Below are 15,546 nucleotides of genomic sequence, written 5' to 3' on the forward strand. Positions count from 1 at the left end.
CAATGTTAGAGTAATTAAGGAAAGATACAACAAACCAGAAAATACCATTAAGCTAATGTACAAATCCTTGATACACCTACATTCTGAATTTTGTGGGCAATTCTGGTCCCCCTCTCTCAAAGAAAATATAGTTGAACTGGAAAAGGCTCCCAGAAAGATCACAAATATTATGAGATATTTTGAATGGCTTCCACACGAGAAATGACTTTATAGGCTAGGTTTTTTTCAGCCATTTGGGAGAGAAATCTGATAGATGTCTATAAATGTCTCAAGTATCATGGAAAAGGGATAGGAATTATTGTTTTGCTGTCTTATTTGATGCTAGAGGGGATCAAATTAAACTAGTGGCTAACAAAACATACAAAACCAAAGCTAGGTGATCCTTCATGTGATACATACTTAAGCTGTGAAACTCCATCCTGTTTATACAGAGTGTGTTCAGCAGCTGAACAAATGCATGAAAGAAGTAGCCCTGAATAGATTTTTGTATGTGCAGAACAACATGTTTGCAGGGGCTAAGAAAGCGTTCTGGAGTAAATGCATCACTCTACGCTTGCCCTGTTTTGTCTTTCCTTAAGCAAATGCTATTAGACATTGTTGGATGGAGATTCAGATAGATGGATCTTCTGTCTGACCCAGTGTGAGACTATTCTTCTGACTTGTCTTTTTCCCCATGTTGCTAAGGGGCAGCTCTGCTCTTCGTGTGCTCACTTTGGAATATAGGAATTAAAAAAGCTTGATATGGACAATGTATAATTTTTTTGTTTAACTTGCGCCACTTTAAAAGCAGTATAAACTAACTAGAAAAAGATATTTCCTTGGGAATAAGAAGCCACAAGAAGAGTTATACCAATGTAGCTAGAACACTATGTGCATAGAACACACACACACACACACACACACACACGCGCAAGTATTGTTGTAGATAAATCTTTCCTCTGCAAATAATTTAATCGAAATGGACCTACTTGTTTATCAGATTAGTTCTCATTAAGTAAGAATGGCTAACCTGGGATAATGTTGGTGCACAAATCTTTAGTTTTGTGATGTTTACTCAAACAGGCAAGATTTTCACTATCTGCTTTAGGATGAAAATAGGATTTTTCACATGCCTGTCCAGTTTGGGCAAGTGAACTAATCTAAATGAAAAACTTAGAAACTTTGGAATTTTTCTTCTATCATGTGTTTATACTACCACTTAGCAGCCCTATTCAACAAAACTGAATGATATTGATGATGTCGCATCATTTGTATATACTAGTACCCAAGGGCAGACAGGTCTGGAGCAAAGAATTACAGAAGTTGAGGGACCTCTAGAAGTCTCCAGTCCAACCTTCTGCTCAAAGCAGGACAGTCAGCCACAATAGTTCAGATCAGTTATGGCTTTGTCTAGATGAGTCTTAAAAGCGTCCAAGGATGATGCAAAGACAGTTTGGGGTAGCAGGGTTGTTTTTGTTACAAGTTTAAGTAAAAAGTATGTGGGTTTGGGAGGTAAGGAGGATGAGAAAGGTGAAACACACCTACTATGAGAAGAAAATACTTTGTTCTGGTGTTGGGCATTAGATTTACTGAGATAGTAGTTTTCAGCAGAATGATGTCCCCTCACATCACACCTGTGGTTTGCAGTTGGTCTGGTAGTGGATCATGGCCTGCTGATATAAGAGACCCATTGACTTTGCACTTTTATGTCATTGCACATTTTGAGTGTGGAGTGGAATCATGTCCCATAATTTGCCTCTCAGTTCACATGGACATAGAGGTTGGGAGTGGCAGTGTCATGATTCCATCGCTTCTGCCTTATGATGGTGGTAGAATAGTTATCATGATGCACCTGGAAAAATAGATCCAGTGTCATTCCCACCCCTGCCTGAGTAACGTGGGATACTGTGACTCCCAATGTCACAATTTATTTATCTTTGTGTTGCACTTGGAAGCTGAGCAAGAGGTACCAGGTAACGGGGATTAGAGAGAAAGGAGGAGCTCTTTTTCTGTGCATAGCGTGACTATGTAAGGGCAGGAAACATCATGTTAGAGCCATAATTACGGCAGGAAATGAAGGGAGAAGGATCAATAAGAAAAAGCTAAGCTAAGTGGAATTATACGACAGGGAGAAAAGGTGTGGAACAAAGCTGAAGTCGTGGGTCCCCAAGGGAAAGAAGCATTTTGAAACTATATCTGAGAAATGGAAATTTCATTAATGTTAGGATATTCTTTAAATATCCAAAAGTTCCTGCTTTGACAGTTTCTGGTTCTTACAGACCGAAGCCTCTGCTGGTGGTATAGTTTGCAGATTGAGAAGGGGAAGTAACCCTGGCTGGACGCTCCTTAGGTTGCTGCAGGAGTAGTCCAGCAACATCTTTTTTCCTGCTGCAGGCTGTTCTATTTACACTAGCTGTGGTACATCACATAATATTCTTCTTTCTGTAAGGTCTAAAAATCCCTTTGAAATCTCTCATTCAGATATTCACTAGGTACTGCCTTCTTTCTTTGAAATCAAATCTGTGCTCTGCTTGAGCTGATACAGCTGCAAGTATTAGTGTAAACTTAGAGGTGTCATAAATGGTATATACACAGGTATTTTCCATGTAATTTCCCCCCCCCCCCAAATGTGGCCATGGAATTTCATCTAATAATTTATTTAGATATCAGACTATAAGGATTATAGTCAAATATAATTATATCTGACTGTAGAGGTGATTGTTTTTATCTTTCAGCTAATGTCTTGTGGCCTGCTAGAAACATTGAAGTTCAGTGTCCTGGAGCTCCAAGAACACTTGGATACCTATAATGTCAAAAGAGAAGCAGCAGAACAGGTGAGTTTGATTTATATTTTCAGACAGAAATATTAGAACCTATTCATCAAGAAAATGTTAAAGGTCTTTATCTCTCAACACAGGTATCTACAAGTAAACTGTAAAAAAACCAAAAAAGTGAAATAAAATCTTATTTCCTTTTCTTACTACAATTCTGTGTGTATAATCTGAACACGAGTTTTTCTGTTACATGTAATTCATTTTTGTTGCACATATTTCTGGAATTGTCTTTGAAAGATAACATCATGTAAATGTACTAGAATTGGGAAGAGGATTAATTTTTAACATGAATATCAATAAATCATGGTAAGCTTGCTTTTTCTTTATGAAAGTACTGGCTTTTTTGTGCTGACACGATTACACTGGAAGGGTGGCATTCAGCTTCAGATTAAGACGTGCAGATATGTACCTACATGTGAATTAAGTGCCTTAACATCCAGAAGTGCCTTAAGAACCAGAAGAAAACATGGATCTACAATCAGTTTTGCAGGTACAGGGAGAGAAAGAATTTACGGGGCTTTTGCAGTAGAGAAAATGTGGTCTCTAAGAAAGTTAGGGATGATACTGTGGTATTACTGCTACTCTTTTCAGAGGCACCTTTTGTGGTGTGTTTGGAAAATGTTGTGCGAGTTTTAAAGAAGCCCATTAGAAATTTAATAGGAGAGTGCCAACCAGGCTGTCTGTTGGTGGCCTACAAACACTGGCAAAATCCTAAAAAGTTAATTGAAATTATTTGCTTTGACTTTTCTAACTTCTGTGTGTAGGTGTAAATTGTATTAGCTATATGTTTGGACACTCTCCTGATAGACTTGCACTGATATCAGATGGGTGACAAATACCACATCTGTAGCATTTAAAGAATGCAATAAATTTAGATATGTATTTGAAAGAACTTATTACTAGTCTCAACAGCCTATGAGGCAGTGACAATGGCCATACAGGCAAGTTCGAGTGGAGTGAAACAAAGCCAGAATTCAAGCTGAGACATTTTAGCAGAGCTGTATTCGGAGGGACAGTGGCTCCCGGTTTCCTGATCACATTGAGTTTATCGGGAACTGATGGCCTCTGCCTTGCAGAGGCAGGATACAACTGGTCGATTCACCTGTCTCTTAGAAAGGTAGTCTATTCAGTTTGAACTAATAAGTAAAATATTTCCCCTCATCAAAGAAAAACTGGCACACTATTCGCTACCATTAAAAGTTAGCTAACTGCTGATCTGTTGAATAGAATAGACACACTTGCACTTTTTTGTTGAAAGAACTGTAAAAGAAATGCAGTTTTCTCAAAACCAAGGCTAAAGTATCCCACACAGCACTGCATGCTGTTTTTAGGATTCAAACATATCTATGCAGAAGTGCACTTGGTGCCATGCTTTGTAGCAGTAACAATTTATTTGGAAACTAACTCATGAGGTCTAATATTAATGAGCTACATTTTGCCATTTAGGCTTAATCAGAAACAAAGTGATCATCTAATAACTGAGATTATCTTACTATATGAAATATTTAATGCCTGACAGTCTCTAATGCGTAATGCTGTCATCACTCCTATGAGAAAATAATGTATTTTTTCTCATTTTAGCAAAACTGAGGCACAGAGGGGCTAACTGATTTGCCCCAGAGTCAGGCAGAAAGATTGAGGCAGAACAGAGGAACTCAGATTTGTGCGTGTAATTTCAACATGGATTATACCAAACAGTACTGAGAAATTCTCCTTATATGAATTCCTTCCCATTTAGCCTGCAGTTTATCATAACAATATGAAATGATATCGTTTGGTGTGATGAGTTAAAATTGTATCACTTTTAGATGGCCATGAATTCATCTAATGTATTTTCAACTAATTTTGTTCTGCCATGTGCCATACAGATATAAATCCATGCTGGATATTGTGAGCTTGTTTGCATTTTATTTTACCTCATAAAGGAATTTGGATATGACTTTGATGGCTTCCGTCATTATATCACAGTGAAAGAACACACATTTTTTTGTAGTGAAGCTGTCAAAAGGATGCCCAAGAACATGTTTCTGTGGTCAGCCTGTCTTCTACCACAGTATTTATGAATGATTGCAGCAGGAATAAGGTTTCACTGGATCAGAGGAATTGTTCTGAAATAACAGTTGACTAGTTTTTATCTTTATTTAATCATTTATAAACAGAAAGAAGCAGTACCAAGAAGGAGGAAATTTATAGCTTGGACCGATCATTTATGACTGTCAAAACCATGCCATTTAGTTAATTTAGTCTGTTATTTTATTATTTATTTAGTATATTAATTTAGAAGTAGTGGCTAAAAATCTCTGAAGCTAGCCAGAGTATTTTCTTATTCTAAATTAAAAAAAAATCAATTTCTTCAGCTTTTAGTTCTCATTTTTTTGTATGTTATACAGCATATGTAGATTAAGAATCTTCCAAAGCTAATTTTCAGGTATTTTTCAGGTATTTATCCTATTAAACAAAATAGAGGGAATGATTGAAAGAGATGTCCTCAGGTCAAATCTGGATTTCTGTCATTGCAGGCAATTACATCATGTATCCCATTTAATCTGAAAGAAGTATTAAGGCAAAAAATGTAACAAGTTTCCTCCACCACCTCACTTTTTTCATAGAAGCATGCAGGAAGTGACCAAACTAATCTGGCTGGGATATAGTCTAATTAAGTGAATATAAATTAACAAATATTTAAATAAACATCATTTGCATTTTAATCTTGTATCCTCTAGAACCAACCACTAGAAAATTCTGTGCAAGAACTTCTTCTAATTAAAAGATATTATTTAAAATTTACCTTAATAGATGTTGTTTGTCACTGTCAGTGCTGTGTACTGTACTGGTGTTCCCATTCATATGAATCAGAATTTAAACTAGTAAGAGGCTTGGGCTGCAGTTGCTTGAAACTCTTGAAACTCCATGGACCAAGATAAGAAAGAGAAAGAAAGGTACCTATATTATAGGAGGGTTTTGGCATCTCCAGCCTGGGAGCAATCTGAGAAACCAAGGTATGCTGTGAATAAGAACAATGACTGACTTCCCTAGCTTATGCTTTCAGTAAGGAGATACCTGGGGAAGAAATAACTTGATTTAAAGGAAACATATAAAGAAAATTATTTTGTCACACAATCTACTGCTGTTCCTGAAGAGTAACTGTAGATCCTTTCTGCAGTGCTGAATATATGTTCTGTGCCAAAATTTTAGCAAATTAATTTTGTCACCTTTTTGGAGTTACTATTCTGTTCCCTTGAAACAAAGCTGCTTTTGACTTCATATATGTGTTAGAGACAAAGATACTGAATCAGATAAATGTAATAGAAAATATAAGGTTATATGTATATCTTATAAAATCCTAGGCATGCCCTTTTTTTCAGACTGGTGTTAAGATTTAAAAAGATCTTAAAACAGTAGCGTCTGAAAATAAATAATGGCTTCCCAATTTCTGATACTGCTTGTTCCATTGCAAACGTGTTCCATTGCAGACGTATTCCATTATTATTGATGAGTGCTGTCAGATAAAAAGAAAAATGAGATTTGCAGCGTACGTTGGTATCCATGTCACTAATTGAAACCGACAGCACAGTGTTTAGAGAATTCCATTTCTCTTCTTCATAAGCGCAGAGGCCTAGTTAATCCACTAAGTAACCTTTATTAAATTGAGCAGATGGGAAATCACATTTTTCTTTTTCTTGCATCAGACAAAGGTTAGAAAAAGGTCACTAAGATTTCCTGTGAGATTCATGATATAAAGCACACAGTATGCTAAATTATACTTCCTTGGATGTATAGAGCCTGTGCTTCATTTCAGAAGATAATCTGCACTTAACATGATGCATTACTGCTTTTCATACCCAAATTACCACAGTGTTGCTGCTGTTTTCGTTGTCCAGAAGAATGTGCTGGGCATTGCGTAAATGAGATGACCAGATTGTACTGTACAACAAAATCATATTTGATTCTGTGTGCTTTGTATTAACTCCGTTAAATTTGCAATGTGGTTTAAAGCTAGAAAAAGATTGCCAACTGAAGTCAATAGATTTGTTGTGTGCTATAGGACCTGAAGGTAAATACAGTACTGTGTTCATGGAAGAGAGTGGAATCTGCACGATTGCATTATGTAATGTGAGACTGCTTCATCACCTGGGCTTGTATGAACCAGAGGTGATGCCAAACTCCCATTACAGAAGCATTTCTATGCAGTAAATCTGCACTTGCATCTAGTTACACAGCACAACGGTATTTCCTGCTGTTACTAAAGTACTCCCAAGAAATGTAGCAGGCTTACTCTTTACTCTGTAATTGGAATTAATGCTGTATTTAAGATGCTGAAAAATTACGTTGGTGTGAACCTTGCAGTGCAAGTAAAGAGAAAATATTAACTCGTTCAATGAAGGTGATTTTTCTGTCCCCTCCGCGACGCGTTTCCATATAACAATACCCAAGTTCAGATCAGTATTTACACCAAAGCTTACTGTCCTGTCTGGGGCAAGCAAGGCCGCGTGAAATTCACAACAGAAGGGATGCCCTAAGCACTCCCAGGAGGTCCCGTCAGAGTGGCAATCGTTAGTGGAGACAACACTGGTAAAAAACTGTGATAAGAAATCAGTTGTTTACATAATCGGAGAATGTGCAAGATACTATTGAAGCATCTTAAGCAATTTTATCAGTCTTCAGTTTGTTCTGTTTCAGAAGGTTCAATCTTGTTTATATTTATTTTGCAGTGGCTAGATGACTGCAAAAGAACATTTGGTACTGATGATGGTATTCATGGCACTAACACAGATGCTCAGGTAGGTGCATCTCATTTATGAGTCTCTGGATATGAGATTTAAAAACATGTATCTGTTGCACAAAAACTCCAATATTTGAAGAAAGATTAAAAAGGTATGATAAGCTTTTCATTTCAGTTATCATGCTACCTTTTGGAAACTGGGACTTTTATGAAGTAGTGATCTAATACAAAGGGCTTCTTTTATTAAAAGTCAGGAACCAGTCTTGGGTTCTAAGCTTAATAACACTGAGTAGATAAGCAGAATAGATACCATCTGTGTACCAGCATGTCTGCTTTTATGCAGCTATTTCTAGAAGGAAAAATATTATCATTTTGCTTATATGCTCAGATAAGCTGTCCAGCCAAAAACCTCTACTGGATTTAATATAATTAGTACCATATAAATATACATGACCTTTCTAGAGCCATTATTTGGGTGGGAAGGAGTAGGGAGCTAGGTAGCAGTATGGCAGAAATCTCATGAAACACTTCTGTCAAATATCATCAAACATAAAGCAACCTGTCCATGTTACTTCAATATTTTGTATGTATTTGCATGACAGTCATCCATGTTTTAATATTGCTAATTGCTGTAGCAAGCTTTTTCCCCAAGTGGACAAGGATTTTTTTTTTTTTTTTTTTAAACAATAGCTGCATAATATTGTCACTGTAGAAAGAAAAAGCAAATCCAAGCACTTTCCATAGTTGATACAGGGACATGAATCTGCCATCTAGAGTCCTGTAATAGGAACAATGAAAGATGTAAGACAGTAGAATCGCAGGTAGCAGACTAATGCACATTTTCACAATGACATTTTGAGAAGAGCATTTAAAAAGAAAAATTAAAAAATACATTTTGTATCTCTGTATTTCTGATACTCATGCACAAAGGGCTTAAAGTTTGATCCTGCCTATTCATCGGTAAATACATTACACCTTGATACTACTGAGCACAGAAGCATATCTCCAAAATATTGAAGTAAGATGTGTTGTGTTAAATAGAACAGACCTGAGTCCTGAACATCAAAGAACCACATCCCAAACCCGCGCTGAAAAAGGGGCAATTTTATTCCTCTTATTCAGTCAAACTTTATTCATTGATGCACTTGGTCATGCTTCTACTGCTGAAAATTTGGAGTTCAGCAACAGAAATTTCCATTGTGTGCACAGACTATTTCTTCTTTTATGTGGTTTTCATTAGGTCTCATAAATCTTTTTTTTTTAATTCAAATTTCAAATGCATCTATGCATTTTTAGAGGAATCAAATGGCTGATAATACACTAGTGATTTTTAAATTGCATTTTAAAAATATTTTATGTGGCCAAGAATGAGTAATATAGCAAAATAATTATTCACAAGCTAGATACCATTTGCAAGGATTTTTGTTTTACCTATGAACATGTTTGGTATATTTTACACTTGCTGTACGTCTTCATATACTGACTGGCACATTTAGAAATACATAACATTTACTATTGTTAATATAGTAAACATGCTACATATTAATAAAAAAAATTTATATATTTGTCTGTATTCACAATGTTGTTTATATACACTAAGAAACCATTGTAACATAACTATGAAGGTAAATATTACTATTCCCATAGTATAGCTAGATAAACTGAGAAATGAAGGCAAAGCCACATTCAGCCTTTCATTTAACTTGCACAGAGAGAGTGAGGCTGGCAGAGGAGAACGCAGGATTTGGGCAGTTCTGTCTGTTCCTCCACAATTCTGCAGAGTTTGAAGACAGCCTCTGAAAAGGAGTTTATGTGACCTGTTCACACTGATTATTTGGGAGGACCTGCTTTGACTTTGGTTTTCAATCCTGGCCTGCAAGGCTCTCCAGTGCTGGCAAATTTTTCTTAATGTGAACCTTGCGTTGCAGATTCAGTTAAAATCATTTTAGTGTATACTATCTATTCATTCAGGAAACGGTCTTGTTATCCTGCTTCATAAATATACACATTTTACAGAAGTTCTGAATTTATTTCTAGAGGATTATAGTGGCTTATAGGAGAATTAGAAGTTACCAAGTATAAGATTGTTGTTTCAAAATTATTTGGAAATGAAGTGTGGGGCTGATAAGCCTATTCAGTCAACCAGTTAATGCTTAAAATTTGTAAGTGATGTTTTGCTCAGAAAAATGGGGCTGCTCCATTCAGCAAGATATTCTTCATTCACTAACACAAATTAGATTTTCTTACTAATTTTTAGCACTGCCAGTCAATACAGCTAAGGAGTGGTGAGATTCTATTCTGGCTCATGCATCACCAGCAGACTTGCAAGTAAATCTAATTATTGGATATTTACTATTAGTGGTAACATGCAAGCCTGAAAGAATGCATCTGGACTCTCTGGCTAGGCTGTGTGTACAGCACTGGTAGTTAGAAAAATCAGATTATTTGTGAAGTGAGCAAATATTATGTGAAAGTCACTGAAGCTGCACAAAACCATTTTTAAAGGAAAACCTCTCGAATATTTGGAAAAACAATCCTAAAAGTGTGATTTTTTTTCTTTTTTTTTTTCTTTTTTTTACTTATAGTAATAATGAGACTTGGGTTAAAGAACACTGGGACTCATACTCTGCTATTCCTCAAAGTCTTGTTTCAGTGCTCCATTGAAATCTGTCATAAAATTCTTGCTGACTTTGGCAGTTCAAGATCTTCTCTTCAAAATGCTCTGTGCATCAGACGTAACTATTTATTTGATAGTTGTGCTACGTATATGATAGCAAAATGATGCCCTGTTTTATAGTCTGTTAAACCCAGAGTCTATAACTATTAATAAAGCTTAACTGCTTTTGTCTGTTGGAATCAGACATTGACTATGTCATTCTTCATATGCTTATTGTGACTTTTGTACTTGCTTGAATGCCATCAGTATGTTCAGCACTCTACAAAACACAGAAGTTCCTGCCCCAAGCCTAAAGAATGTTTTCTGACATTTTCTCTTCCTGCCCCTCTCTCCTAAGCATATTACATCTCAAATTTTAAAAATTTAAAAAGTTTAAGCAAACTTTTGCTTAAACTGTAATGGTACAGAATAAGCAAGAAGCATTTTACAGATGTTCAGACTTAACTGACTTTTTTTTCCTCCTGATTTCTTAAATTTGAACACCTTTAATTAAGACTGTGTATTTAATTAAGAATGTGTACAGACCAGGAAGGGTTGTAAGGTGAAGTACATTACTCATGCTGTGGGACAGCAAAACTAATGTTATCTGTTGTTATTTATGGCAGCAAGTGCATAGTAATTTCACTTCAAATTCAATCTGTTACTTGTTTTCACTCTTTGGAGCATGTTACTTGTATTTCTTACTCTATTTTACCTGGGACATCTTTTACCCTAATTAAAATGATTTCCTAAACTAATTCTTGGTCTTTTTTTCTTCCTTTGTATTTTTGTGACCTGCTCATCTGCTTGCTTAGCAAATGGAAATTCTAGCAGTAAGTGATGGTTCTTAATTTATCGAATACTTAACCATGCTAGTCAACAAACTGGTCTCCATCTGTCTCTTGTCCATTTCTGACATAATGATGTCTTGTAATAGACTATTACCACAATATTGTGTGCTTCAGTTTTGCATAATCTAACCTATTGAACTGTTGGTACTTGTAGATAATAGGGTCCTATAGTTAGAAGTTTATAGAAGATTATTCCATTCTCATTAGCTTTTATGTCTGTATGTAAAGCAGTATTAACACTGTCTCCACTTTGACCAGTTTTACATGCATAAAAATGCAAGCAAGACATTTCATAAGTTAATATTGCTGTTTCATTCCTTTAAGAATATATCATGTGGTATTTTCTAAAATAAAATCACAGCTAGCTTTCATAAAAGAAGCATTATTCTTATGCCCAAGAATGGAATTATTCTCCTCTTATTCTATCAGACAGTTGCAAGCTAAAGGCCAGGTTATATATATACTGTGCTTACATATTTGTATTAATAGTTATGAAAGATTCTCTACTTATACACCTCAACTGCTTATGTTGGGTATCAGATCTTGAATTTAAAACACTAAAATATGAACAATAAGAATAATAATCTCATATTCTGGCTTAGAACATGACATTTTAAAATGTCATTTGAATCATTTTTTCCTTGCTGGAAATGTAACTTCTTATTAAAAGTAAACGTTTAACCTGTGAGAGAGTAAGGCTACTTACAAATCAAGAACTGTAAGAAGCTTTCATCTGCTTTTCTGTAGCTTCTTGCTATATTAGCTTGTAAACCTTTTTGGCCTTTCCATCAGTAAGCAAATAACTACTATTAATTTTGCACATTCTATACTGAACAAATTGTCTATAAGTTATTGTCTCTGGTCATGGTTAGCAGATGTTTTGCATTTCCTGAACATAATATTGCTGTTTACATTTGTAGGAGCTGGAGTTGTGTCGGAGGCTATACAAGTTGCACTTCCAGTTGCTGCTTCTGTTCCAAGCCTATTGCAAACTTATCAGTCAAGTAAACACAATCAGAAAAGAAGCAGAGGTAAAGGAAATCATGCCCTTTAGCTACTTACTGTTGACATTTTAAAGCAAAACTATTTAAAATACGTTTTGGTAACATTTCAATCAGTGGGACATCTTTTTAGAACCTGAAGGAGGGTACTAGCTGTTTTTGTAGCCAATTAATAAAAGATTTAAGTAGAACTTGCAAGAATTTTCTCAGACATTTAATTATTCGTGTTGATTCTTGTGCTACTTGAAAGCTCTTAAATAGACAGGAATGCAGGGGTCCAGTGATGAGAATTTGAAGTATTTCAGCAGGACTCTTGGTATATTCTAATCAAGCCACAATCAAGGTGGATCAGCTCTAATCAGCAGAGTTCTGTGATGGATCCCCTTTCCATCTCCCCAGTGTTTTCTATTATGAACAGAGTAACTTACTACAAATTGATTATATAACTACTTGTGTTCCAGATTTTTTCTTCATATTTAGACTGTGCTTGTAATAGCACCATTTTTGTTTTACTTTCCTAAGTGTTTAACTCTTCTTGTCGATTTTATCATCACAAGTGATATGGGGAGAAAATGATTGTGATTTTTTGAAACAAATTTTAAAAGAACTGACTAGGAGGGACTGAGTGAAACTTCATCAGAGGAAAGCCCAAATACTTAGCATACATACATGGGACATTAAACTATCTGTGTACTTTAGCAGCTGAAGCATGAACTTCAATGTACTTTTTCTGCCTCTCATTTATGATTGCAGGAAGAAGGAAAAATATTAAGTGTCTATTCTGCTAAAAGTTAACTTGGCCAAAGACAGATTTAACTAGAGAAGCTCACTCTTACTATTTGTTTTAGGTTATAAATATGTCTGAAGAACTTGCTGTTTTGGAAAATTGTCTGAAAGAAGCTGAGTCTGCCTCTGACAGTGGTATCGAAGAAATTGAGATTGTAGAGGCTTCCCAAGCTAGCACAGAAACAGCTATTCACTCTCTCATTGAAACCCTAAGAAGCAAAGAGTTTGTGTCAGCTGTAGCACAGGTCAAGGCTTTCAGGTAAATGTGTAAGGATTATGCTTTCAGACCTGAACTCAGTTTGCTAATGGGCCTTTTTAATTTAAAGATAGGCATGATTCCAGGTTTTTGGGGGTTTTTTTGAACTCTTGCTAGATATCCTTATTGAAAAGGACAAGCACAGTTACTTCATTACTGCTTTTTCATATGCATTTTGCAATTTAAAAAACACAATTCCAGTAATGCCTATTTTTTAGAATTTATCTTTGAGAAAATGATACTGTTAACCATCAGGACTCTACAGAAGAAAAACTTCTCTGTCATTTTTCCTGTCTTCTGTTCAAATGTCTGTTTAAAGAACAAGAATATTAAAAAAAAAATTAAGTGTTTAAATCAAAATTATGTGCTTACAGGTCTATTTGGCCCAATGACATCTTTGGCAGTTCTGAAGATGACCCAGTTCAAACACTGCTGCACATATACTTCCGTCATCAGACTCTTGGTCAGACTGGTAGCTTTGCCATAGTAGGCTCCAACCAAGATATGTCTGAGGCCAGCTCAAAGCTGATGGAACTTAATCTAGAAATTCGAGAATCTCTACGCATGGTGCAATCCTATCAGCTTCTAGGGAAAATCAAACTGGGAGTAAATCTTGTGAGCACTGGATTCTGAACAGCTGTCATTTAGAGAAGAACAGATGTTGAAGACGCTTCAGACTATTACTGAGCACCTTTCATTTAAAAAAAAAAGGGGGGGGGGGCCTCTAGCAACCCCGATGACCAACGCACGGTTTCATCACAGCAAGAAATTATTTCATCAGAAGCATAGATCTGAAAATTGAAGTTAACATCTTACTTGACTGCTCTTTCTACACAGTAGCTGTACAGGCAGTAGTATTTCTCTTTTTTTATTTGAATATATGTATAAAAACTACATGAAAGGAAAAGGGCTTAAATGTAATGCATACATTTGCATTATTTTCTGTTGTAACAGAACTGTAAATGGTGTTTGCAGTAACAGCCTCTAAAGGTTGAATCAATATAAAGCAGGTGAGATGAGGCTAAAATCAAGGCTGCTTTATTTTGGCTGAAGACCTGCAAGGCTTCCTGGCTTTCCAGCAGTAGTAGATATAATCAACTAATACCTAATGAGACACTTTGAAATGTCATGAAGAATGTGCAGTCAAACATGAGTAGAATGACTTATGACTGCGAAAACTGTTGACTTCTCAATGTTTTATTTGCTTTCTTTTGTCTGTAATGAGGAAATGATGTATGTGAGTTAGAATGTATGGCTATGTGACAGTTGCTTTTTGATGGTATGGATGATTGTTAAATAAGGTCTCAGAGCATGCTTAAAAGAGCTGCAAGATTATTTTTGAAGAAATTTTTATTTTATTAGATCTAATCCTCATAGTGTGTAAATGTTAGGACATTTAATATTTTAAACTGGGATTTCCCAGTGTTTCTAAAAGAAATAATATATCTGTTAACTTTATTGGAATGCTGCTCAGTTCTCTGATCAGTGCTTATGTTACAAATATTGATAACAACTAACCAAAAAGTAGCTGCCTGCAGAGACTTTAAAATGTGTATTAAAGATAATATGCTGCCCATCAGCAATTCTCATTAGAAGAAAGAAGTTAACTTATTTTATTCTGTATATATTCTAGAAACTGTATAGTGCAAAACCAGTATTTTTCTTGTACATTTGTGCAATGCACTGTTATGAAAGTAGGTGTATAAAGCTATGAGGGAAGGGGGAGTCTCCCTATCGGTAGTCACATGCATGACTTGCAGCCTGAGTAGCCTGCAGGGTTCAAGCAAAGAGTTGAATGCACAAACATGCATCTTCATGACTCAAGTTAAGCCTAAGGAATTGGGACTATATAGAAAAATGACTACCAAAACATGCAAACAGGCAATATACTCATAGCTCAGTGTCAGAGTCTGTAGCATAAAAATGAACTGGATTCTGTTGAAACCGATAACATTTTGTATTAAAAAAAGAAAGAAAAAGAAAAAAAAAACAGAATGTAGTCCCATGATTCCTGTGATTTGAAAGGAACACCCAGTATTTTTATATACATCTCTTACCCACTGTGATTTTTTTAATGGGCTCTAATTCCAGAGTTTAGAATGTAGAATTGAAATTCTTAGCTCTGCCTTTTTGGGGGAATTGGACCCCACTAGAAATGTAATTATGCTGAAATGCATTAATTGAAGGCACTGTGCACATTGTTGGACTGCTGACAGTAGTTATGTTATCTTAACAAGCTCTGTAACTGGTCAAGGCACATCCATAATCACTGTATTTTTTTTCCTGACCCCGATAAAATTGAATTATTTTGATGGTTTGTGGTACTGTAGACGGTGTTCTTAATTATTTAATAAGTATTTACTGGGGATAAGTAGTTTTATTTAGTGGTGCATTATACTTTTATTTACATCATCTTTTATCAGCTTTTTTTTGTAAAAATAAAAGACATTGTATCTGTCA

At 35.6% G+C, this 15,546-nt stretch overlaps 1 protein-coding gene across 15 annotated transcripts in view; it reads left to right on the forward strand.

The window, feature by feature from the left end:
• The window catches only part of FRYL (FRY like transcription coactivator), a 179,859-nt gene extending 164,313 nt beyond the window's left edge, over positions 1 to 15,546 (forward strand). For 10 of the 15 annotated variants that reach the window (XM_067298073.1, XM_067298074.1, XM_067298072.1 and 7 more), the window contains 6 exons: positions 2,715 to 2,813; positions 7,526 to 7,594; positions 11,008 to 11,025; positions 11,964 to 12,074; positions 12,893 to 13,089; positions 13,461 to 15,546. In XM_067298073.1, the coding sequence (XP_067154174.1) occupies positions 2,715 to 2,813; positions 7,526 to 7,594; positions 11,008 to 11,025; positions 11,964 to 12,074; positions 12,893 to 13,089; positions 13,461 to 13,719 (753 nt within the window). In that variant the 3' untranslated portion in view covers positions 13,720 to 15,546. Of the gene's footprint in view, positions 1 to 2,714; positions 2,814 to 7,525; positions 7,595 to 10,121; positions 10,951 to 11,007; positions 11,026 to 11,963; positions 12,075 to 12,892; positions 13,090 to 13,460 lie in introns of those variants that run through there. The other 5 variants (XM_013949478.2, XM_067298082.1, XM_067298071.1 and 2 more) reach the window with 3 other exon arrangements.

The sequence above is a fragment of the Apteryx mantelli genome, chromosome 5 (genome assembly GCF_036417845.1).
Source record: "Apteryx mantelli isolate bAptMan1 chromosome 5, bAptMan1.hap1, whole genome shotgun sequence".
NCBI classification, from domain to species: domain Eukaryota; kingdom Metazoa; phylum Chordata; class Aves; order Apterygiformes; family Apterygidae; genus Apteryx; species Apteryx mantelli.